At 39.4% G+C, this 27,794-nt stretch overlaps 1 protein-coding gene across 4 annotated transcripts in view; it reads left to right on the forward strand.

Annotated features, from left to right (window-relative positions):
* The window catches only part of lrfn1 (leucine rich repeat and fibronectin type III domain containing 1), a 134,475-nt gene that overhangs the window by 102,133 nt on the left and 4,548 nt on the right, over positions 1 to 27,794 (forward strand). For all 4 annotated transcript variants that reach the window (XM_082503569.1, XM_082503567.1, XM_082503568.1 and 1 more), the window contains one exon: positions 22,997 to 24,392. In XM_082503569.1, the coding sequence (XP_082359695.1) occupies positions 23,017 to 24,392 (1,376 nt within the window). In that variant the 5' untranslated portion in view covers positions 22,997 to 23,016. The remainder of the gene's footprint in view (positions 1 to 22,996; positions 24,393 to 27,794) is intronic.

Here is a 27,794-nt window from a genome sequence, read left to right on the forward strand (position 1 = left end):
TGAAGAAGAACAATAGTGGCTCTAATCTGAGCTCCTCCTGAATAACTGAGCTCCACACCCTATCTCTAAGGCTGAGCCCAGACACGCGTTGGAGGAAACTCATTTCCGCTGCTGGTATCCACGATCTTTTGGCCACTGCCCACAGCTCAGCTCGTGACCAAAAACAAGGACTGAAGCACTGATCGACTTGTAAATCGACAGCTTCGCTTTCATGCCCTGCCTTCTCTTCACCACATCAGATCAGAACAGCTTCTAAATCACTACAGATGAGGCACCAATCTGTCTGTCATTCTCCCACTCTACTCTACTCTACTTTCCTTACACGTAACCAAGATCCCGAGACACTTAAAGTCCTCCACTTGGGGAAGCAACTCATCTCCGACCCAGATTCTGACCAGACTCATCCCAGATGCTTCACACTCAGTGCCAGCTGGAGATCACCACCTGATGAAGCTAAGAAAACCTCATCATCTGATGCAATGATGCCAGGTCTCTCTTGGAAATGAGATTTGAATTCCAATTAGATTTATACCTGGATAAATGAAGAGTTAATAATAAAATCCACAGAAATCAGGGACCACCTTACCAGATCCTCTCCACCCATTTGCTGTAGCTAGAAAATTTGTCCATAAATGTTCTGAAAAGTATCAGTGACTAAGGGCAGCCCTGGCGAAGATTATTATTGGCAGTGCAAACCAAGCTCTCAATGTGGTTGTATAGGGACAGGAAACAACTAAAACCAATTAAAGCTAAAAACACACTAAAGGCAGTTCTAGCACACAATTTCCCTCATGCTATTCTCAGGGCATGCTGGCTTATGACAGGAGCAACAAACAGTTGTGCCCTTCCTGTCTGTGGTTCATGAGCAAAGGTAACACCATTTTCAAGCATTAAACACTTGCATCAGCGGGTGGAGCTCCCCTCACTCCCAGGAGGGTCATTTCTGCTTGGATTAAGGGGTTCACAATCTAGCAGAATCAGCTCTCCTTTTTCATGTGTGGCATCACCAGGGCACGGCCCTGATCTGTTCTACCAATGTTCTAATAACTTCCACTTTGGCGAGTTATCATCCAGATGATGAATGCAGCAATGGAGTCATTCTTCTTTAAATTGACTGACAGAGCACCACTATTCCTCTTGATATTATATGATACTTTAATTCAGGGCTCATGGCAAAAATGTATTGAAAAAAGTCACAGAAGTCACAAAAGTCACATAACCTGAAATGGTAGCATAAAACTACTATGAAAAAAGTATACCTTTGGGGTCTGCACAGTAGGATGAGTGTTAAAGTTACTAATTGGTGAGTAACCTTTTCACACAGTAGGAGGTTTATGGACAGTCTGTAGAGCTTGCATTGATCTACATTTGACATTAATGGATATAATGTACATGTTAACGCAGAGTCGGAATGCTAAACTGCCACATGTAACTGATAAGCACAGTGGGTGTTTTAACTGTTCACAAGTCTGGACTTGGAATACTAAGAAGTGCAAAGTTTTAAGAGTTAAGAAGTCATTCAGTCTTTCCATGCTAATGGCAGTTAGAAAACTGCAAATAAAAGCTTGAATAGAAACTTGGTAATTGACAGGTTTTAAGAGGTTAATGGCCAAAGTACCATTTTTAGCTATGATAGAAACATTCTATATGTCTAGCCAGAAAGGAAACATGATAGTATAAATTTAGTTTAGAAAGAAAATAAAATGGGGTGGGGCTGTGCCGATTATCAGTATTCTCTCGAGACTTAAAAGCAAACCCCACCAACCTGGCAGTTTCTGTGGTCTTTATATAACTCTGCCCAATATTTCAAATAATGTGACCCATGTGTAGTACAAAAGAAGGCTCTGTCTGGAGTCGTAGTGTAATTGACTGCAGCTCTAACTAACTCTTCAAAATGCTGCAGCAGGACATGAACACAGTTTCGTGTTACGGCTGTACATTATATAGCATGAAACTATTAATTAAAACCCAACACACAAGAGGATAGAGTTAATGGTGTGTGCTCCATGTTCAGAGGGCAGTCATTTGAGAATAATTGTGTGCATCTGAAGTGCAGAAGGTACCAGTATCCCCTTAGCAACTGTTTGGTAGACTCAAGTAGGTGTTCATCCTGAAAATGTCATAGCACTACATCAAGGCATATGATATCTGATCCGGCTTGCTGCCGGTAAGTGAACTCTGCTGAGGGCCTAGTTTTAGGTGAAAGTCTGGTTTATGATCCTGGTGGAATTCATTAAGGTGAGGAGTGGGAGGTGGAATGATATTGCCTGCCTTTGACCCTCTGTGGTCAGAACTCCTGTGGTTTCAGTGGTCAGGGGGTATCGCACAGTGCTGAGAACAAAGAAATATAATGGCTCCCACTTGTCCTCTGTGGGTTCAAAGGGAATGGCATGGCAATGCCAATTAGCCAGCTTGTGTTACAGAATTGAACATAAGTGCTGTTCCCTTCAGTGCCCCCACCCCCCACCCTGCGTTGTACTCCTAACAAGCAGCATCTACAGCAGACACCCTGCATAACTCTGCATATTTTGTGCACCGCCAGACATCCTGTTCTGTTTTGTGTCCCAAAAAAAGCAAATAATTCCCATAGTTTAATTAATCCTTTTTGAGAGATTTGAATTCACTCCTTTCCTGTCAAATAAAAGCAATTTGTGTTGTAAAAGTACAGTAATTTGGCCCGTATGTTTTCTTTTGACATCTTCTCCCAGCTGCTCTTTTGAGTGCAGTTTAATCCCGGTTGTCAAGTTTGAGGCCATTAAGAGGCGGAACAACAGGATTCCCCACCAGCTCATCTCTGCTTGCAGAAAATTATGGCACTACAAACTGAGTGTTCTGAAAGTAGGTAGTGAATAATATATATATATATATATATATATATTTTTTTTTTTTCTAATCGGGGATCGAGGGAAGAGTGAGGAGTAGGTCAAGTAGTTGCCTTCCCATATTCAAAATTCCAGTGCACATCTTCCCTGTCTTATGTCTGGTGGTCTGTTTCTCTTTTCAAGGTAATGTGAGGCTTGCAGTGAGTGTTTCCTGGAATATCGAGCATTCAAAGCAGTGACAGGCAGTGTCAAGTAGCAGCTCAGGGTATTCTGAATGTTTACAGCACATATTACCATGCTGAGATATCCTCCTCTGCACCTGATTCTTGTTACTGCATCTGTAATCATTTGCACAAATTAAGCCATACACCCTGTGTCAAGCACATCTTGAAATTATAAGGGAAATTTGAGGTGGTGCAGCTGAAGCTTTTTTTGTTGTTGTTCTTTTAAAAAATAATAGAGAAAATACAGTAAAAATCAAACACACCTGCATGCGTGCGAGCACAAGGTAGATAAAATAGACGCGTCGCTCCAGGGGAGTTGTGCTCAGCGTCTTGGTGTTTTCTCTGTGCTTCGCTTTCTCTTTTTGTTAGTGCAGATGCAGTCAGGGTTGGCAAACACACTGAAGACTGAGTCACTTAAACATCCTCATTTTGGCACACGGCTGATTCATAGTGTATTGATTTCTTCATACATCAGATTCTTTTGTTCTTTTGTTTGTTGTTATGCATGCATACAGCAGAGAGGGCATTCTGTGAGCTTCTGCAGGCACATATGTCTGTCTTAAAGCTTCCTCCTTTGCGCTATTATGTGATCAGAAAACGAGAGGCATCTTTAAATGAGACATGGAAGTACAACCCTATCATATAAACGTGCTCATTACAAGGAGCATAACTGAGTAGAAGAATCAATTTACATTAATGGCCAAGAATAGCACAATCAGTGTTTGTGAGCATAAACAACCCTGTCTCCCAGAGCAGCAAAACAAGAGAAACTCTGATCTCTGTTGTCATGCAAGTGTAAACCCTGGAGCTCATTCATTCAAAATAAAAGGTGCATTACACTTTGATGGAACTCTTTTTGCAGTGCCTGGATCCAAACAGGCAGGCTCTTAACCTAAAAAGGTATCTGTAACTACAGACAATATCTCTCTTCATGGTTCTCTTTCATGAAAAAAAGAAAGATTTTTCTTTCACTGTTGCGGAAATCAGCAGAGCATCACGAGAAATGGAGCAAGACAAACTCTTCTGTTCATTCTTGGCAGAAGATGCTGAAATTAGAAACAGTGGATAAAAGTTCAGTAATGCAGACAGAGGCATGCTCAAGTATTAGGAAAACCTTTTTGAAGTTAAATTGGTTTCTTTGAGGGAACTCGGTCTCAAAACACATCTCAACCAGGCTCAAGTTAATTATGCTTTAGAGTGTTTGTGCGTGTGTGTGTGTGTATATATATATATATTTGATATATATATATATATTTGATATAAATATTATTATACAGATGTCTATTTACACACCAGGAAACTTTGGGAAGTCTTGGCATTCTCACTGGAACTGCTTTGATACATAATATGCTGCGCTGATTGGAAAATAATGCCTTTTCTTTAAATTTTTTGTTTTGGTTACATCTTTTATGCAAATGGATAAGGCTGTTTATCTAAAGTGCTATCTATAAATACCTACGACAGCTCAAGGGAAAGATCTCTGCCACTTCCTGTGCAGAAACAGACAAAGATACAAACCCTAATGCTCTCCTTTCCCTCTCTGTCATCATAAATGTGAACGTCTTTCCTTGAGTTTTACCCTCTGCTACATACCGTAAGTGGCTTGTGATATAATGTTGCCAGTTTTGCTGTCCATCTGCACATTGGTCTAAACAAGGCGTCCCCCTTCGTTTCATATCATTTACCAAATACAGCGGATGGGAGGAGGCTGCGTGATAGTGGCAGACGAGAAGCTGGTTGCGAGCCACAGCTCCTCCATTGTCTACCATGCTGGAGAGAGAGTGGGAGCCCCTAAAGAGGCCTGGCAGAGTCTCTGCTTCCATCTGCCTGCATGGAGCCCAGCTCGCACCACTTGAGATTATACTCACGTCCAAGCTGTTACTGTAATTTGCATTGGCTCATAGGCAGAGGAGAGTGAGAAGGAGGAGGAGGAGCTGCACATGAGGCAGGGATGTTATAAGTGGACCTGGCAGCACAATAAGCTTGCTTGGGTGTAGTATTATGGACAACTGGCATGGATGGAGCTATATTAAAGTTCAATAATGGGATTGAGCAGGTTGCCTCTGCTGTCCAAGATTATAGTTTGTGTTAGTGCATGAAGTAAATTATAGAAATGCAGTGTTGGGAACTACCTCAGTCGCATTCACTAATGGTGTCGTATTTTTTACAGCTACACATTTTTAATCTTTGTGCCTGGCTCCAGCAGCATATGAGAATTATCAGTCACAATATAGCAAACAAATTAAAGGTATGTCGTTCTGACTATACCTCTTTGTTATGTATTCCGCTAGTTAGCAGGTGATTCCCCCCCGTAATTCATTCAGATGAAAGATCACACCAGGAGTAAAGAATTAGCAAAGTCTACACAAGCAAGTCTACCAGCACAAAGGACTAAATCAAAAATACAAACTCTTGCAGTGCCCCGTCTTTTTAAGATCATGCATCAAACCTGGGATGTGATCATAAATTCGTCTATGAGAATATAAATCTAAGGCAGCTGCTTTGTTTACATAATTTCCTTTTGCTTTTTCTTCTTCTTTGTTACATTTGTTTTGCTGTGGTTTTCAGAATAAATTGGTGTTTATTCAGCATCCATTTGGGAGAGTGGCTTATTCATGTGTAAAAATTTCTTACGATGGGATTGTAAATGCACATTTTTTCTGATAAAATGGAACAAAAAAAATCCATGCATCCCAATGTCCTGCTTTCTCAGCCTTAATTTGTTCCTAATGTGATAGCTTTTGGACTGCAATTTGGTTCAGCACCTAATTTATCAATTTTACTAATTAACTAGAGGCAGGAAAAAAAGGGCAATTTCCTCTTTCATCAAATAGGTTGTGAGCTAATTACTTATGGTACAGCCACAACCGCAATGACCAGTAATGAACTGACTGTAGCTGGTGGCAAAGTTACTACATGTACAGTATGTAATGCTTCCTGTACCTTACAATTATTTCCATCAGTCTATTTTGTAATATTAATAGGAAATATCAACAATCATCCCCAAATCATTAGGAACGACTGTTCAGCTGCATGTATCTAATCAGCCAGTATCATGGCAGCACTCCAATGCATTTAGGCATGTGGACATGATGACCCATAGAATTTCAAACCTAGCATCACAATTAAGAAGAAAAGTGATATAAGTGACTTTGAATGTGGTATGGTTCTTGGTATTTCAGTATTTCAGTATTTCAGAAACTCGTGATCTACTGAGATTTTCCCACACAACCATCTCCAGGGATGGTCAAAAAATTAAAATATCCAGTAGGGGGAAAGTCTCTGAGTGAAAACGCTCTGTTAATGCCCAAGGTCAAAGGAGATTGGCCAGACTGGTTTGAGCTGATACAAAGGCAACAGTTACTCAAATAACCACTCCTTACAACCAAGGTTTGCAAAAGAGCAACAGATGGGATACAGTAGCACAAACACCACTCTAAACAGGTAAGAACAGGAAAGCGGAGCACACCAAAATCTAGAAGACTAGAAAAACATTGCCTGGTCTGATGAGTCTCCATTTCTACTGCAACATTTAGACAAAAGTGTCAGAATAGGCCATAAGTAACATGAAAGAATGGATCCATCCTGGCTTGTATCAGCAATTCGGGTAGTTGCTGCTGGTGGTGTAATAGTGTGGGGGATATTTTCTTGGCTCACTTGGGGCCCTTTAGTGGCAGTTGAACATCGTTTAAATGCTACAACCTACCTGAGTGTTATTGCTGACCATGCCCAGCCCTTTATGACCACAGTGTACCCATCTTCTGATGGCTGCTTCCAGCAGGATAACTGCCACATTGAAAACCTCAAATCATCTCATATTGGTTTCTTGAACATGACGATGTACTCAGATGGTCTTCACAGTCACCACGGTCTCAGTCCAATAGAGCGTCTTTGGGATGTGTTGGAACGTGATATTCACACCGGTGCTGTGCAGCTGACAAATCTGCAGCAACTGTTTGATGCCACCTTGTTGAATCTATGCCACAAAAAATTTGAGTCAGTTCTCAAGGCAAAAGAAGGTTTAACCCGGTACTAGCACAGTGCACCTAATGCCGTGAGTGTATTTTGAAGGTTAAAAAAATTAAACAAGTTAAATTGAACGTATAGCTTAGTGGCTAATTGTGAATTGTATTGTAAAAAGATTTAAAAATTAAAGTTCAAATTTAAGAACAGTTTTTATCAGTTTAATTGCCTTTGGGAAGTCTATAAAAATTGGCAATTTTACACAGCAGGTAATCAGTTTTATGTAACAGTGGCTTTTCATTATAGAGAATGTCAATGACAGTTATATGGGGATTCAGTCACATTAACTTTGTGAACTTCCATGAAAAAAGAATATAGATAAAAAATAATTACGTAAGTGATAGGAAAGAACTAAATATGCCTTTCAGTCTCGAATAACAGGCCCGAAAGGTTTTTGATTAGGGACTCAGAAAGTGAAGCATGACTTTGTCTGCAATCATACTAAACTTTTCACTCATATTATTACTAATTATTCTAATGTGTCACGAATGAAACACAGTGACCTGATTTAACTCAAACAAATGTAATTGGAGGAAAAAGTCAAACAAGGACTTGCTCAGAGAATACACATAAGACTTTATTTTTAAATTGCCCCTACTTAAATCACTGGCTACACTTACTGGATTGGCATGGATCATAATTACTTTCATTCTTTTACTAATGCATTAAAATGCAAATAATTTATTGTCATTGTGTCACTGTCATGTGAACTCATTTGTTCGGGGATTGCTGTATACCTTAAACCGCCAATGGGTAAAATTTACTCACTGTATTAACATTGATTTTCAAGCTCCATCAATCATTCAATTATTATTCTGTAACTTCAGGTTGTATCATTAATGGTTTGCTATAGTTACTTCACAAAATAATGAATAAATAACAGAGCTTTATTTATATAGAAATTTACTTATAACAAGGTAATTACAGAGTAAGAAATGCACATTTCTATGTCTGCATTTTATCACTTTATAAAACATCACTGAGTCTTGAAAACACTTCGTGCATTAAGCGAGTATGCTTGATTTACATTCAGAACTCTGCTTCTTGTGTCCATATTGAAGGTTGGCTATGATTTATGGCACAGCTCTGTTGTGCATACCAGTAAAGGAAAGCTGTTGCCCTTCTGTAGCTAAAAATGTGTATCTAAATGTGCAGAATCAATAATAGAAAAATTGCCTTGTTCCTTGTTCTGTTAAATATTACCTGCTGGAGCTCATACTGTAGGTTTAAATCAGCCTTTATGTTGAGGTCAGAAATAATGCTTTTCCAACTTTTTATTTGTTTGAAAGAAGTTTCGTGTTCTGTGACAAACCCATAAGTCAAAGCATTCTCTGTGAATTTGTTGGTTGCATTAAACAATGTGGTGAACTGGCAGGAAACTGCAACAGGAAAAAAATTTATAAGACCCAACCTGTTTCTTACCTGTTTGGCCTATTCATGTACGTTCTGTGGCTTACATTCATGGACTGTATATAAATGATGAATTCACGCATATTTTATATTTTATGTACTCCATCCTTGTATATAGCATGGGAGTTGCAAGTTTTTAAGTTTTCTGCTTCATCTTTGCACATTTTTTATGTAGGAAGGAAGTAAACTAAGTGTTAGAGTGCACACAGTTTAAAGAAAAACCTCCCAGAGGTCTCTTTTACTTGATTGTATAATTAAAGGAAGGATGTATTAGCAACCAGGCATAACATGTTAAACTCCCCCAGGGGGTGAGCACAAAAAACTCTGAGGTTGTCTATGTGGCAATTACATAACTGTTTACATTTGAAAATCTAAACTTTACTTGAAAGTCTTTACACAGAGTGTAGCACTGTGTTAATCTCTAGCTGTAGCTAACGGAGAGGACAAATGACTGTTCAGTTTGAGGAATACATAAGAGAAAAGCATTAACATTTCGCTACTTTGTCACACTGCAACCAACCCCAAACAAAGTCAGAAAAGATATGGAGGATGAAAAGCATGCAAATACACAAATGTGCATATGGCCGTGTGATACTAGTGCAAAAAGGAGCCGATATGTGGAATTCAGGTGTTGGTTGCTTTTGTTTTGTTTCGTTTCTCTGAGTCTCAGCAAACCTATAATGCGACATATTGACTGGTCAGTAGTAAGTGCAGCAATTGTTCACTTAAACTTATTTTCTTGGCACAAAGCCAACAGCAGATAAATCCACATCTTGTGTGAACTGCCACTCTCTGTGTATTGACACTGCAAGGTGTTTTATTTGACACCGACAGGATTAGTGATACCTTCAATATATTTGACAAAAGTTCTGCCTAAACCTGCTTTGCTCTGGCTTTTCTAGGAAGTGTGTCAAACTGAAGATGCGCAGTCCATTATTTGTGGGGACATGCAGTCGTAGCTGCCTCAGCCGAGGTCTAGCACACACTCATTACAGCCCTGAGTGATTTTGGGACATTGTCCTCTATATCAATTAGAGCTGCATGAATTTCCGATTATTGCGTCCAGTTATTACAGTAGATTTATTCAGGTGGATCCTGTTGGTAATAAATCTCGATTGTTTTTGTTAATTGAATTATACTGTAGTCAGAAAGGGGAATGTACACTTGCAAAAGTGATGAATGGGGTCATCTACATCACGTATCTACTGGAGTCTAATTGAGAAGCAACAAAAATCTCTCTTAGACTTAAAGTGTGAACTGGGCTGCATTGCGCTAATGTTAGCATGCTCACAATTTGCTAATTAACACAAAGAACAAAGCAATGCAGAGGCTAATGGAAATGTCATGCTAAATTTGAAATGAGTTCACTAGGGTCGAATTAAAGCATCTCCAGAGTCATTACAGTCCCTCCAGAAGGTATACTAATGTCTGTAGCGAATTTCATGGTTATTCATCTAATCGTTTTTCAAACATGTCGCTCAAAACCACAAATGTCAAACTTATGGTGTCTCTGTGGGAGGAGTCAAAATCATTAACATCCCCTGTCCATGAATGTCAGTACAAAACTTCTTGGTAATCCACCCAGTAGTTGTTGGAATGTTTAAAATTGGGAGAAAATTCCATCCCCCAAAGACCCAAGCTGTGTTGTAAAATGAAGTAGTTTTATCCTTAGTGGCACTCTGCTGTGACAGTGTATGTGAGTTACTTTTGTATTTTAACAATGTTCAGATCTCTCCACATTTGATTTAAGGGAATTTTCTGTGATTCTAGCATGTGTTTAAATGATGGTTTCCATTATTTCATTCGGAAATGGTTCTTTTAGTATAGAACATCCAGCTTCAATATGTGAAATAGCTTATGTAATGATAGATCTGTGCACGGCTACCTTTTTTGCAAAACGAATAGAGTTTATTTCTACCGCGAAAGGTTTAAGTTCAGCCATTTGGTACATTTTCTCTGTGGAGTGTAAATCGGCTTTTTGCAAGAGTCTGCTGTGGCAGTAAAGCATATAACAGGCATACATAATACCTTGCAAGGGTACATACAGAGCAGGATCAATGCAATATAGCAGCCTTGGGAGGAGGATTTCAAATCAAGTGTGGATTCCTCTGCATCACCCGAGCACAAAGTGGCATCACAAGGGGCCAATTCAGAGGGTCTGCTCAGCTCTTCTTCACAGCAGGAAGAAGGTATGGAGCTTCTATGATATAGAACAACAAGATAGGAATAAAATCAAGTGCGGGGAACAAACACGCACGGATGAGGAAGCAAACGTGTCACCACATGCAGAAAATGCATATCAGAGAGACAGCCTTGCTGGTAGAGCTTTAGTAAATCACCAATGCTTGTCACTGACCCACGTTGGATTTCAAAATAACTAAGCCTAGATATAGAAATCCCATAAGATGGATGTCGTTCAGATTCTCAGTCGGTCCTCTTATTGCTTGCTAGCAGCTTCTGCTTTTATAATGGCATATTTCTCTGTGCTCTTTTTTTTCTCCACCTTTTTCTTGACAAATACTTTAGAAATCTCTTGGAAGGTGTCAGTGAAACTGCAACATGGAGAAAAGAGTAACAGCCACTCTGTTTATTGTCAAGCTGTTTGTGGATGTCAGGACATGCTATCTCCTAAAATAACAGAAACAAATGTAGGCTGAGCCCCTATAGTAACAAGGTGCGTGTATGTTCATATATCTTTTATGTCACTCTGAGTACACCAAACAAAACTAAATTAAAGCACCAAATGTACTATATATGATAACTTACTGATGACGTAGTTTGCGTTCATGTACTTGTGCTTGGGATTTTAGCTTTCATGTAATACAGTATTTTTTTTTTGTATCTTAGTATTGCTGCTTCAAACAGTTCATCGTTTTCCTAATCTAAAGCGTGAACAGAAAGCGTGGCTTCTTATCTGGGTGTGAAGATCTGTGAGATGTCTCTCATTACATCTAAAGTAGGCAAGTGGCCATTCTATATCAGAGGGCAATCAGTTGTCGCTGTTTATTCTATTAGTCATGACAGCTAACAGATGCAATCACAGGATTTTTTGCTTTTTATTTTGGGGGGGGGCTGGGCGGTCAATTTGTACAAAAAAGCATTTCATACAAAAAGTGAATTGACTAGAACAGCACCATATTTAATCATTTCATTGTGCATCATGTAGTCAAATAATTGGCGAGTATGTATTTAAGCATTCTGTGAAGAAATCTATTATAGTAAATAGATTGTTTAGTATTTATGTAATGCTTTTCTCTCATTAATGATGATGCACTTTTACAAGCCAGGTTCACCAATTCACCCATGCCATTATTCTGTGCACTTTAAGGTTTTATCTGTCTCGCACACACACAAACAATGCTGGAGGCATGATGGATGAATTGTAGTTTTACAGGGTATTGCCCAAGATGCATGTCAAACAGTCATGCAAACTGAAGGAGCTGGGGATCGAACCTCCAGCTTCGATAAATGGATCACCTGCTTCAACTATTGGGTCTGTGAAAGAATATAACCCCGAGCATGTTAATGATTGGTTGCATTCCACTGAGGAAGGTCCTGCTTTTTTCACCTGCTGGTTCATGATTACAGCCTGTACTTTCTCTACTTTGACTGGTCAAATGTCGAAATATCCAATGTCTGCTGCGGTAAAGGTCTACTTAAGGTGGATCGTCTGGCTGAGTGGTGCGACACAAACAACCTGCTGCTTAACACCAAGAAGACCAAGGAGCTCATCGTGGACTACAGGAGGAATGCTGACCCACATCCACCCATCCACATTAAGGGGACGGCTGTGGAGCGTGTGAGCAGCTTCAAGTTCCTGGGAGTCCACATCTCCAAGGATCTCACCTGGACGACCAACTGCTCCAAGCTGGTCAAGAAGGCTCACCAGCGCCTCTTCTTCTTGAGGACTCTGAGGAAGAACCACCTGTCCTCAGACATCCTGGTGAACTTCTATCGTTGCACCATCGAGAGCATCCTGACCAACTGTATAACAGTCTGGTACGGGAACTGCTCTGCCTCGGACCGGAAGGCATTGCAGAGGGTCGTGAAAACTGGCCAGCGCATCGCCGGAGCACCACTTCCTGCCATAAAAGACATCTACAGGAAGCGGTGTCTGAAAAGGGCTGGGAAAATCATCAGAGACCCCAGCCACCCATCACATGGACTCTTCACCCTCCTGCCCTCTAGGAGGCGCTACAGGAGCCTCCGGACTAAGACCACCAGGTACCGGAACAGCTTCTTCCCCAAAGCTGTCAGACTCCTGAACTCTGCCTCCTGACATCTGACCCACGTTAACACATGGACTGAACATACACACACACACAATGGACAACTGTACCCTCAAACACACAATAATAACATGGACTGAACCACCACTCACAACCACTAGCACTTTATATAGCCTCTGTAGAAATTATCCACATATCTCACTTATCTTAACTGCACTACTGTATAGCCCTGTGTAAACAATCATTCTGTACATACGATAATTTTTAACCCTACAACTGTTTACAACTTGCATAGTTCCCATTTCTGTATAGCTGTATATCTCAGATTTCTGTAAAGTTATTTATTTCATATTCTGTATAGTTTTTCATATTTATATCCTGTCCATATCCTGTACATAGCTTGTACTCACTACAGCCTGTACATACTTATAGTTATAGAATATTCACAACATACTTCATACCGTGTACATTATAACATACCATAATAGACCCATTTCTGTAATATACTTACATATCTATATTATTGCTAATATATATTGTAGTATATCTATATCACTAAAGCACTTCTGGATGGATGCAAACTGCATTTCGTTGCCCTGTACCTGTGCATGTGCAATGACAATAAAGTTGAATTCTATTCTAATTCTAATTAACTGACATGATCACAGGAACGTGTCACTGGAGATCACTTACCCTTTGGTTGTTTGAGGGATTCTCTAATATAAAAAAATGCTTAACGAGGACTTGGAGATTATTTGTGGATAATCCCAATTTGCAATTAATCAACTATTTGAATCAATCAGTTATTTCAAAACGGTCAAATTAAAAACTGATTTCCATTTCTGAAATGTAAATATGAACATTTTTCCCTTTTGTACTCTACTCTTTTTTTAACAGACTAATGTTAAAAAATACAATTTTGCCAACCTGACAATGATTTTCAGTGTTTACTGCTACACTGAGATTGTCCACAAATTACTTAAGTAGATATTATGTGAAAACATTAATTAAAACCCTAATTAACAATAATTAAAAGGCGCCCCTCCAATACATTAGATTACTCTTTTTACGTATAAATATAGGCTATTATCATTTTGTAGTCAAAAATAATGCCCCACCAACTTTCATAATTAGTTGTTTTTTGTTTTGCTTTTTAACTTTGAAAGTTTAATATTTTAAAGCATATTTATTATCAATAAAGTATGTTGTAATTACAGGAGCAGCTATTGAGAGTTGATTACATCTCTGAGGGGAGGTATTCAAATTGAAAAGAACAGGTAGCAGGTAAAGGGTAACAATCAATCACCCAAGCGTTCCATCAGTAAGTGGCATCTATGACTATACTTGTTCACTCCTGGTGTAATAATCATGTTTGCTGCCTTGTTTAGGGAGGCGGTTACAATTAGTTCATGAAGCTGCAGTAGCTTGTGCTTCTCAGTTCTTCTTCATTGAAAGTTTTAAATGGGATGTAATTGAGAAAACTGCTTCTGCGTGCAGACGTAATTATAATATGCAAATGCTCCTCCTGTTTGCGACAACACCCACAAACCCCCCACCCCCATTGATGAGATGTGACCAGAAATCCCCGGGGCTACGCAGCCTCGGTTTCAGCGTCCACTGGTGGAGACAGAGCTGGCACCAATGAACTCCGGCTGTCAATAATTATGCCTGCATCCTGACAAGAGTCACACAAGGTCAGCCAGTAGTTCACTGTCTGTATCGTCTAATTGGCATTTACAGTTTCCTGACAAAGTCATGTCCAGGAAATGTCCTTACAATGCACTGTCTCTGGGCAGATGTTTTTCTGAGGTAAGGACACACTAATGCATTGTTTGTATACCGTTGCTTCAATGTCACATTGACATAAATGCTACAACTAACTACTATTGTTATTGAAATGCACTGCTGCCACAAATACAACCTTAACAGCCAATTTGCCCTTTAGGAAATGTTTCAAAATGCTCCATAATTGCCCAGAAACATCGTAAAAAGATTTAAATTGTTTAGTAACAAATTTGATGATGGTTAATACAATTTTTCTTATCTTTTTGGCTGTAAAACATCAGAACATTCTATATAACCAATAGGCAATAGCATGTTTCTGCAAGATTTAATGTTAGTAGTTAAAACCTACATTATAGTGACAGAGGACAAGTATTATTGGAGCTATACTTGATCAGTATATTAAATTTTCGTGAAACTAGAAGGTGCGTTCACCTCATATGACTGTTCTGTGATTTATTAACAGCTCCGAGTTCTTAAAGCCTGTACCTCTTCCTGGCAATTTATGTAACGTAACGAGAATTCATGGAAGTCCTTAATTAAAATTTCCAGCTGTGTTATCGTGGACATACAACATGTGGGTGTGTACAAGCAGGTGAAGAAGCAAACTGTTCCTCCCGTGGCTGCTAAAATTAAGATTCACAGCACAGTTTTCAAGTTTTATGACTTTCTTCAAAGTTGCCAAGATGCACTATGATCCTTGCAGCTGTTTTACTGAATATGTAAACCTGGGTGTAAGCATTAAGTAGGCAGCAGCGGGGACGAGCTACGCAGTCATCAATAGGAGATGCTGTTTAAGATTCTACCTCATTTCTGCTTCATTTTCACAGCAATCTCTGCACTCTTATTTTTAGTCATTTTTTAAGCAAGCATCTGAATGTTTAAGAAAATGTCAGCATTTGGGCTTTAACAGATCTGTGCTGTGAATGTGTGAAGAATTTAGAGCATTTTTAAGAAGCAACAGATTTTATCTGTTGTTCATACAGAGCGACATTTACTCCAGTACTAGTCTGAGCCAGAAAACCAAGCTGAAAATGGCACATTTGTTGATAATCTTTTCTCCTCTTTCTTTATTCCTCTTGAGCACTTACTGCTTTTCGTTGTTGTTGTTGTTGTTGTTGTTGTTCAGTATGCTTATCTTTGTGTTAATGTGTAAATGCATGGATGTGAAGACATGTAGTTGTGTTTTTGAATGCAGTGCCCTGTAACTGTGCGTGGGTGGCTGTGTGTTGTAGTGTACTCACGTGTGCGTGCCTGGTGCAGAATTATGCTTGCTTGTAAATGATATATAACAATGGGTGTATTTGTTTAGTGGCAGTAACAGATGTATGTTATTGTATGCAAGGCTAACTTGCATGTCTGATGTTTACAGCGATACAGTGATTGTTTGCGTGAACACAGAAGATGAAACTAATTATTGTGCATATCTGGCTGAGTTTGTTACTTAGTGTCATGCTATTTTCTTCAGTTAAACGCCAAAATAATTAAGGTAATCATTTTTGATCTTATAGCGAGTAGGGCACGCCAACAAATAGCTGTTGAGGTTCTAAGTAATTATAAATATTTAGGAACATTGATCAAAAACTGTCAGGCGAGTCAAACAAACGTGTCATTTACAGGCGTAGAGTACAAAAATTATACTCACTTTTATAACAACTAAACAGAAGATGTGACAATTTGATGTGGATAGATAGACCACTGGTTCTTTTTATCATTCATATGTGGAATGTATTCTGACCTTCTGCTTTATTGTCTGGTGTCTTTATTAGTCTGTTAGCTAATAAGAACAAGCTCAATAAGACTGTAAATGTGTCCGATAAGATTTACAGGTCAGCAACAAGACAGTATGACAGCTTCGTGATTCCCAAGTGGTGGGAAAAGCCTTATAGCTCACTTTTGCTACAGTAAGGTATGAGTTATTAAGATCAGAACAGAGGTACAGGTACAGCATCTTTCCAAACGTCCCATGTTTTTAATGGGTGGCTGGATAGGTGGTTAAACCCTTAACCACTGCTTCTACTGTGTTTGCAGTAGACCAGTTGTCTTAAACCATAAGCCATAAGTGAATGTGAGCACGAATGGTTGTCTCTGTCTGTGAGTTAGCCCTGCAACAGACTGGCGATCTTTCCAGGATAAACCCTGCCTCTCGCCCTAAGACAGCTGGGTTAGGCCCCAGCACCCCCTGCGACCCTGAAAAGGATAAGTGGAAGTGAATGGATGGTTGGCTGCTTCTAATATAAATCGGACAACTAAAAATTTGCAGAATTCTTCGTGCAGATCTGAATGTCTGTCTGTGGTTGCTTTAATTCTAATATATTTAATTCTTTAATTTAAAATTCTTTGTGCCACTGGGTTTTCATGCTGGTTATTCAGTGTTCTCAGTGTGTTTCTGTTTATCTATGCATACATGACCCTGTACCACAAAGCAAGTTCAGCATACCCAGGATATCTTTCCATAATTTGCCTACTCTCGGCCGAACATTGGCAGAGAAGCCAAGTCATCACACAGAGGTTGTTATCAATTCAGTGAGTTAACTCAGGGTTTCACGATCTAGGTATGAGCATGTTCACATGAAAGGGGTGGCAGTGACAGGATATAACCAGCCAGAAGCATGAACAAGTCGACTGACAGTAGAGTGACTGCTTTTACAAAGAAAGGTTGAACTATGATATTATAAAAATATGAAGAGGTTAAACATATAATACAGGCTGAAAGAGAGTTTCGCAGACAAATCAACGGTGTGAGTGTCGGTAATAGAAAAAGCTTCCTGCAGTTGTATAGCATTAGAAGTGCTGCATTAATGTGTATGTGCCATATAAATGTGTGTGCGCTTGAAGCGCTTTGGTCGATAAAACTGTAAAAGACCCACTATAGTTATAAAGTCTTGCCTATTTGAAGCCAGGAAGGAAAACCGGCTATACCCATTCACAGAATTATAAATATTATAACTCAATCATCAGGACACGAGGGGATCTGACAGATTACGATTAATTTTCAGTAACATTAATATTTAGACGTACTGATGACCAGATTTTAGTCTTTTAGCTGCAGCCCTGGTGGTGTTTAGCAGGCTGAGAGTGGAGAATAAATGCAAAAACATAATTCATATGCACGCTTAGTCTGCATATGAATTTGATAAAAGGTCCAAAATGACACATTAAGGTTTGTAGGGACAATAAAATTGTTGTGAAATGGTTTGCAGCCAACAGGAAGAAAAAACATCAAGGGAAAAAGTTACATATGCACATGAAACGGTATCAAGTTTGTTAAATATACTGCATTTTGCTTATTTTTGAAAGATGGAAACAGTTTTCATAATTATCATTTGATAACTGAATTTAGAAAAAGAATTTAGTGATCAAAAAACTTGATGACTAATCAATTAACTGACAATTCCCTTCGACCCCAGCTGCCATCTGCTTTAATGTAGTGCCAGTGGCAAGAGAAAAATCAGCCCACATGCACTCTGTAGAACCTCAATATGCTTTATTCAAGACAGACAATTAATTTATGTTGTTGCTTCTTCATCCTGATTTGCAGGATGAAGAAGCAACAACCACCATCACAAAGAACATTTCTCACTGCTACACAGGTTACCCACCCCCAGACCCAGAATATATGCTTATACAAGAAGATAAAAGAAACCTAAAAACACTCATCAATAATTCCTAACTGAAGGTCAGTCATTAGCATCTCCACCGACATGAAAGGTGAAAACTGGTGGTTTGATAATGCTTCTGAATAAACTCATAGTTTAATGAGATCTTTATATTCATTGAAATCTGAAGCAGAACATACCAGAATTAACTGTCAAAACATTACATAAGCATTTTAGGATATAAAATTAAAACCCTTTATCTTCACCTAGAGGAGTCATCAGATTTCCTGATGCTGAAATGCTTTCCCTGGGTAACTGCTGTCACTGCTGGCAACAACACAAGTTGCAAACAGGTCCCTCCTGCTTGAGCGTCATCAACAAAGCAGAATGTAATCTCACACATCCTCGAGCATTAAAATAAAGTTGGGTTTTTTTATGCCTGTTTTTACCACCCACTCAAATACACCTCTAATACAGATGATTCATCAGTCATTAGTCTCCGTGTGGAGGGCTACTAGGCTGTACTGAATTTTCTTCAAAACTGGTGTGCACTGTATTTTAAGATGTAAAATTTAACACAGTCACGATTAAAACAAAACTTGTACATTTTATGTAAATTAGAACAAAAATTTTTATTGCCTCTGCAGAGCGTTCTCACTCCCGAGGCGTAACATGTGGACGTTTTGTCACGTCCCGCGGCGTTCCTGAGGAACGCGAAAGGAGACCTTCGGCGTTCTTATGGTACGCGGCGGGTTATGGCTGGAATCCAGTGCAATGACGCTCCCGCGGTAGTAGACGTTCCAGCCCTGTATTCCAGCCCTAAACCTAACCTTATCCCTAGCCCTGACCACAACCTTATTCCTGACCTTAACCAGGACTTTAATGATGTTAAATAGCGTGTTTCTAAGCGATTTGAAGAAAAAGAGCGAACATGTGTAGGTTCAGTCCAGACGGTTCTCATATTTCCTCTTTTTCCGAGGTCGTCATTTAGGAACGTGGTGGGTAGCCGAAAACGTAATATGGTGACGATTTGTCACCTAGCGTAAAATGTTACGCTTTGGGAGTGAGAACGGGTTGTGTTTTAGTAGCGTGTGTCATTCTCACGTTTTGAGTGAATTCTGGTATGTAGGGGTGTAGAGTGGGGTCGTGTTAACAATCCAGTCAAATTTGGCTTACATCCACCGAGGTCTTCAGGGGTAACTTAATAATTTATTGGTGAAAAAGTGACAAAAAGCCTCAGAACTAGGCTGGTGTGGTGTGTATTGTGAACATATTGAAAGTGAAATATAAAGATCTCAAGGTCAAAGTGATAATAAAGCTATGTAGAGATTTCTCACTGACATTGTTTGTATTGGCAACATATAGGCCTATAGGGAATGATATATGGGGGTTCTAAACATCGCATTACCATCACTGGAAGTCAGAAAAGGTCACATGTTATTATTTTGGACATTCTAGTCTCTTTGTATTGGCAACATTTGTTTCATTATGACTTTAGTATGTATATTACAGTAAGATTATAATCATTTAATTACATAACATTTTGAATACATGTACAATGTTCCTGTACAAAAAACCCCCAAACTTGTCATTAGAAATTTTCAACTTGATATTTATTACTAAACTTTTTAAGGTATGTTTTTAAAAAAGAACAAAGAAAAACAATTAATGTATACAATGTATACAGCATTTAGTAAATACTGCTCAGAGAGTGATCTGCCTTAGCGGAGGTCCAAGCTCTCTGAGTGGTTCCTGTATTCGCTATACATTTAAATTGTTATTTCTGAGCACAGGCTAAAATTTTATCTGTATTTCATGTAGTTCCCTGTTAGGATCTCTGTTTGTTTTACCACAATCCTGCCATTTAGACATGTAGTAGCTTAGATTTGTGGCCAAGGCAATGAATGTAAAGGCATTTTTTTATGGATTTTAGACGATTTCTGGATTTTAGGCAATGGGAGTGGTCTAATTTTTCTTTTTCTTTTTTTTTTAGAGCTATACACTTTTTTGTAAACAGCTTATTCAATTACATAACATTCTCTCTTTTTATTGTGTTTGTTTTGGTGTCCAGCAGCCTTATTTTCCTTTACCAATTCAAAGTATAGCCTCTTCAATTTCTTTTTCTTAGTAACACAGCTAGCTAATTCCCTGTGAAAGGTTGTATTGCATCATGGCTGGACATAGCAAATCTAAACTCCGGTTCACCTTGTGCTCTCTGCTGCTGTCTGCATATCGATTTGGTGACCGGCACTTTTATTAAGCAATAAACCAAAGATAGAAATGCGAAGCAGAGCTGCCCTTTTCTTTCAATTTACGTTGCCATTCATACATCTGTTCACGTCCCGTCCAACCTTCTTAGCGGCAACCATTAAGATCGAAGCCTCGCTTATCGGGCAGCTTAACATCATCTTAATGCAATTCAAAGACCTACATTCTACACCAGAGTTGCCGTGGCAACAAAGTTTTCCCCCTCCCTGAGATGCTGAAAGATCAATAGAGTATCCTCGACGGTGTGGCAGGAAGTGCTCAGACACAGATGGTCCTCTGAGAAACTGTGAGCTTTGTGGCCTAGTTAGCATCTGAATACTAACACAATCAAGCAAGGTCACCACTATATTGAAATTTAAAAAACGAGTGTGACAAGCTCCCACATAAGAATTTACACGGCCCTGTTGTAACCTACTGCATAGTTTCAGCTTTCCCCACTGTGCTTAAAAAGAGAAAATTTGGAGAATTAATTTAGACGAGGGAGTCGCACAAAAGAACATTACTATATAAATTCTCTCTTGAAGACTTGTCCACACAGAGTATGTGTTTTTTCTCCAGGAATGCGGTCTAACCTCAGTATAAATGTGACAGATAGCAGAAAATAACTGTGTGTGTGCTGTAATTTAGCGACTCTGTTTTAGAATTAGAGGTAACAGCTACGCCTGCAGAGTCGAAGCAACGAGAAAAGGAGGTGTAAACACAAATGGACCAAAGGTCTTGGTTTAGTATCTCACTTAAATACAGTCTACTGGTCTACTGAAATGTAGTCTAAAGTAGCAGCACAGCTGTCACTGCTGGGTTAATTTGATCAGCAGTTTATCTTTGATAAACTATCCCACTGGTTTGAACTTGTGCTTCAAACTGTTCTACTTCCCTCAGATAATGACATCACACAAATCCAGATTTTATGAGTGCTCTGATTGTGCAGCGCTTTCTCATAGTTAACGAGGTGTCGTGTTCGCTGTCAGACGGTTGCCAGCCACCCGGCCAGCAGTGCGCGTCTGTGCACGTGTGTCTGTGTGCGTGTGTCTGTGCACGTGTGTCTGTGTGCGTGTGCAACAGACCGAATAGGAAAAGCAACTGAGAATGTCCGCTGGTGTCTGGCCAGTGTGCCACAGGTTGATGTAAAAAGACATTGCACGCACAATTTCTTACTCCTATGAGTATTTACATAGAACTATCAGAACATAACGCTCATCAGATCAGGTTTGATCGCTTTTAAGCAAAAGGGAGTGTTTGTGTAAAGCGTAAGGGAAAGCTTGAAAGGTAGAGAAAGAACACTCTGCTTTCTTTTTTTTAATGAAATTTGACATGTGGCATTACAATATTCTGTGAATTTCACCGCAGGCATTTTGAATCAAATTTAATTTAGGGTTGTTTGTTCTGTTAGCACTAGATGCTTTTGCTTTGGGCACAATAGGGGAACAAAAATCTGTGGTGTTAAGGCCGTCAGCACCACCTCAACATAGTGGAATGTAGAAAAAGGGACTCTAAAATTAGATGTGACAAATTGGATAAAGCATCACAAATTGTAAAAAAAGAGACATCATTTGTGTTTAAAATCCACAGCCAGCTTTTTCAGGATGAATTAAGATAATTATGCTGGACCCAATAAAAAGAAACATTGCTGTTGATTGACACACTGGATCTGGCTGGGAAGAAGCGTTTCCCTGTGGGTTTGGAGAGTGCTGGGTTGCAGTAACCCATGTGTCAATCTCTAAACCTTGCTGGGAAAAGTGAGTTGCCATCCCTCTACTTTAGCAGCATTAAAAGGCTCTCATCAACAGTGAAACACAAGGTATTAGTAGTCAAGATGAATGCCAAAAAGGGTAAAACCACTGGCAATATAACATCAGCACGTAGCTAGTGTGCTCCAGTGGGCTTTTTATGGTTATTACTGCCAAGGACTTCTTTTTACTCCTGTCACCACAGGCGTGTTCTCTCAAAGACTGAAATCAATATTTCTAAATGGGAATCAGAGAATCTGAACATCCTCAAAACCTGGGAATCACTCAATAATGTTTCCATCGGATGAACAATGAAAACAGGCCGCATTTCTACTTTTTCCAGTTTTATTTTTCCTTGCCAAAATTTACATGACAGGTTTCTGTCTAATTTTGTTGTACATCTCAGAGGCATAGCGAGGGCAGAGAGTATGAAAAGGTTACAGAAATCACTGAGTACTCTTGACAAGCACCCTTTCTACCTTTAATTCTCCTCCCTGATGTGGAATTCAGAGCAAGAAAAACACACAAGCCTTGTTCCATGATGGACATGTACATGGCATGGTTACCTAATACAGGAAAACTGCCCTGTGATCATTCAGGAAATTATATGGCCCAGTGGTGATGCAGCCTGGTGGCACAAAAAAACCCATTCTGTTATTTCCATTAAAAAGCTCCAGAGACATGGGCTTCTGACAGGGTTGGCGCAGCCTTTCATCATCCCAGGTGCCATTATTTCAGAAAAGCTCCATTTCATTTTGTGATTGATACCTTGCTGGCAGTCTCAGCAACCTTGGTCAGACTGTGGGTTTTTTGCAGCAGGCTCTCAAAAAGCCTGGTACTATTTATTCATTCAAAGATTTCTGGTTTTTTGACTCTGTTTCCCCTGTTTCCCTTTGTCTATCTCACACACAGGATCTGGAAACCGATCAACAATGGAGCGGCTGGTTCTTTGCATGTTGCTGTCTGCAGCCCTGGTGAAGGGATACAGCTGCCCCGGCCGCTGCATCTGCCAGCACCTCTCCCCTACTCTGACTCTGCTCTGTGCTAAAACCGGTCTGTTGTTCGTGCCCCCCACCATCGACCGCAAGACTGTCGAGCTGCGACTCACTGACAACTTTATCACCATCATCCGCAGGAAAGACTTTTACAACATGACTAGTTTAGTCCACCTCACTTTGTCCCGCAACACCATCAGTCAGATCACACCCCATGCCTTTCTCGGCCTGCGAGCCTTGCGGGCGCTCCACATGGATGGAAACCGTCTCAGTGCTATAAAAAGTGAACACTTTAAAGGCCTCGTCAACCTGCGGCACCTCATCCTCGGAAACAACCAGATCCACCAGGTGGCCCCCACCTCGTTCGATGAGTTTGTTTCCACAATAGAGGACTTGGATCTTTCCAATAACAACCTGCGCACCCTTCCCTGGGAAGCTATAGCCAAAATGACCAACATTAACACCCTCACACTGGACCACAACCTAATTGACCACATTGGAGCAGGGACCTTTACACTGCTCACTAAGCTAGTCCGCCTGGACATGACCTCTAACAGGCTGCAGAAGTTGCCGCCAGACAGCCTGTTCCAGCACGCCCAGGTCCTGTCTGATGCCAAGGATTCTAGCTCGTCTACTCTGACCGTGAGTTTTGGGGGAAACCCCCTACACTGTAACTGTGAGCTGCTGTGGCTGCGCAGGCTAACAAGAGAGGATGACTTGGAGACCTGTGCCTCCCCAGAGCACCTCATGGACAAATACTTCTGGTCTATTCAAGAGGAAGAGTTTATCTGTGAGCCACCGCTAATCACCAAACATCTTACCAGTAAGCCTTTTGTGATGGAAGGGCAAGGAGTGACTCTTAAATGCAAAGCTGTGGGTGATCCGGAACCAGATATTCACTGGCGGTCACCAGACGGCAAGCTGGTGCATAACAATTCCCGCACCGTCTTGTATGATAATGGCACCCTTGATATTCTCATCACCACTCTGAAGGACAGTGGGTCATTTAATTGTGTGGCATCCAATGCCGCAGGCATCGCTACAGCTGCTGTTGAGATCAACATGATCCCCTTACCCTTGTTTGTTAACAACACAGGCCACATGCGTGAGGACCCTGGACTCTCAGACATCACCACCTCCTCCAAATCTGGCAATGACACCAAGGGCTATGACAAGCAGGACAGAAGGGTGATGGTCACTGAACTGACCTCCTCCTCCGCTGTGATCCGCTGGCCATCTGAGCGCCATATCCCTGGCATCAGAATGTACCAGATTCAGTACAACAGCACGGCAGATGATACTTTGGTGTACAGGTAAGCTATGAAGCCAGGATGGATGAACGAGGGTAGATAGGGATATGAGGAAAGGTGAGACATCTGGATTGACCATCTGCTGAATGACACAGCTGTCCGTTATGGGAGATTGACATATCCCAAGGAAGCAAAATGATTAAGTGCGTCCAAAAACAAGCAACTCCTCTAGTGCAGTCAGGAGAGAGAGTTATACATAAATGAAAATTTTACTGTGCCAAAATTGTACAGTACGCTTAAGATATTTATATTTTCTGTAATTGCTTGTTACATTATGACAGAGCACTCAAGCAGCTGAACTGCTTATGAGTCCAGCACCCTAAAGGACTAAATAGTCTTTTCAGCATCATTAAAACATAATATGACAACAACAATAACACTGAGGCTAACTATTTCACTGCATGTAACTGTTTGTTTCATTAGCAAGTGTCTGCATTAATTGGTTGCAACACAGAGTGTGATTACATGTGGTTGTCTAATGATAGGCTTGGTTATAGCAGTGGAAGAAGGAGTCAGATCATTTACTTACTGTAAGTTAAAAGTAACAGTACAAGCACTACAAAAATATTTGTTTACAGATGAAAGTCCTCAGGGCTGCCCACAGTAACAGCATACATCTGAGGTGTCATGAGAGGATTAACATGCTTTTGCTCAAAACATTGTAAGCAGTTTGGGATTTTATGCTGTTTTTATGAGCCAAAAATGAGAGAAGTCAGCGGTTTATATATTATTCATATCATTATTGACCTCATAGCTGATGTGATAACATGGAATGGCATATTTAGATGTTATAGAAAGTTGAAATAGAGCTAGTCATACCCCCCTGCCTAAACTTTTAGATCCATAAGTCTGTAACAGTGTATCATATTTTAGATACTCATATTGTTTTGTATCTAAAGTGAAAAATAATTAGCTGGTAACTGTAAACAGAATGAAGTGGATTGTATGAAATATGAAAGTGATTTCAAACTTTATTGCATTTGCTTTTGTTGTGTCTTGGTTACACAAAGAACATTGTCAGCGCAGGCAAATTGTTAACAGTGAGTTACATTATAAAGTATAAGATAAATTGCAGCTGCTGCTACAATTTTGTCAGTGCCACAGCGCCTGCAACCCATCCATCACCCCAGAATCTACCTGTGGGTTTCAGGGGGATACTTATTTAACACTTCTCAGTTGTATATGTAAAAATTTTGTAGAGTTTGGAGTATTTCATTTCATTCATTTATTTGTTCATTTCCAGGCACAACAAATACCTATATTGAACATAAAATGCACAAAACAAAAAACAAAAATTGCCTGAAAAAGGAGTGGGACGAAGAAAACTTATTAAATCCCACCCCTATACTCACTCATCAACAAAAAAACAAAAAAACAAAACAAAACAATATACTTCCCGCAGCTACGCCCATTATTGCATACAGTCCCATCAACAGCCCCGGGCGCATACAAGCATCTAAACTGCAGCTCGCAAGCAACAATTAGAGCCTTCATAACTGAATACAGAATATATAAATTGTAAATTACATTACCACAGGTAACAGGCAGTAATAACTACAAGTAACAAACACACACATACACACATACATATACATACATATATATCTACACACACATGTACATATATGTACATACATACGCACAGTCTTTTTTTTTTCTTTTTTTTTTGAATCCATACCAGCAATGGTAAGAGAACAGACATTACAGAGCACACTAAAAAACCATCATTGAGTATACTGTGACCAGACCAACTGTTTGTAGAGAAATTTAAATCTATGAATATTTTTGCATTGTTTCAGTTGTAAACTCAGACTGTTCCAGATTTTCACACCACATACAGACACACAAAAACCTTTACGGGTTGTTCGAGTTCTGGGTAATTTGAATTCTCCAAATCCTCTAACATTATAAACCTTTTCTCGAATTTCAAATCTAGTTTGTAAATTTGCCGGTAAAAGTTTAGTAAAAGCTTTATACAAAATTATGGATGTATTGTAATTAACCAGATCCTGGAATTTAAGTAACTTTGCCTGAAGAAAGAATTTGTGAGTATGATCTAGATAACCAGCCTTGTGAATTATACACAGTGCTCGTTTCTGTACTGTGACTAATGGATTAGTTGTATTTTTATATGTGTTTCCCCACACTTCCACACAATATGTAAGATATGGAAGAACCAGGGTACAGTACAGAGTACGAAGTGCATCTTTATCAAGGAATTGTTTCACTTTGTTCAAAACTGCGAGGCTTCTGGAAATTTTGGTTTTTATGTGTCTGACGTGGGGTTTCCATGAAATTTTGTTATCAATTACGACTCCCAAAAATTTGTTTTCACTCACATTATCAATTGGTACACCTTCAATTATAATTGGTAATTCTATATTATATTTAAAATTACCAAAAAACATTGCTTTAGTTTTATTTATATTTAATGATAATTTATTTATGTCCATCCATTTTTTTATTAATTGTAGCTCCCTGTTTACAGTCATTACAAGATCAGTATAATCATCGCTACTGAAAAATATGTTGGTGTCATCTGCGAACAGTATGAGTTTAAGTACTTGAGAAACATCAAAAATATCATTTATGTATACATTGAAAAGTTTTGGTCCCAACACTGACCCTTGGGGAACATCACATGTAATACCAAGTTTCTCTGAATGGTAATGCCCTATGCTAACATATTGTTCCCGACCCGTTAGATAACTTTTTAACCAGTTACCAGCTTTCCCTCGAATATCTTATCTTTCCAATTTATCCAATAAAATTGAGTGATTAATTGTGTCGAAGGCCTTTTTGAGATCAACAAAAATACCAACTGCATATTTATTTTTGTCCAGTGCATCAGTAATTTCTTCTACTGCCTCAATTATCGCCATTGAAGTGGTTCTTTGCGTTCTGAAACCATACTGACCAACATTTATTATTTGATGTTTTTCAAGGAATTTTTGTAATCTTGAATTAAAAAGTTTTTCTAGAATTTTTGAGAATTGAGGCAGTAGAGAAATAGGCCTATAATTGGTAAAACTGTGTTTGTCATTACTTTTATATAGTGGTATTACTTTCGCAATTTTCATTTTTTTTGGAAAACAACCGGACTGAAATGATAAATTACAGATATATGTTAAGGGACTAGCAATATTCAGAATAACCTGTTTAACTACAGACATATTTATGTCGTGATAATCCATTGAAGACTTACTTTTACATTCTAATGTGATATTTATTACTTCTTGCTCATTTGTAGCTGAGAGGAACAGTGAAAAGGGATTTGATTTTATTTTGCTGATATTTTCATTTTTATGACACGGGCTGTCTGCTGCTAGTTCAGGGCCAACATTTATGAAGAATTTATTGAACCTATCGACAATATTACTCATGTTGTGATTTTCACCATTTGCA

Source organism: Aulonocara stuartgranti (genome assembly GCF_965226115.1).
Source record: "Aulonocara stuartgranti genome assembly, chromosome: 14".
NCBI classification, from domain to species: domain Eukaryota; kingdom Metazoa; phylum Chordata; class Actinopteri; order Cichliformes; family Cichlidae; genus Aulonocara; species Aulonocara stuartgranti.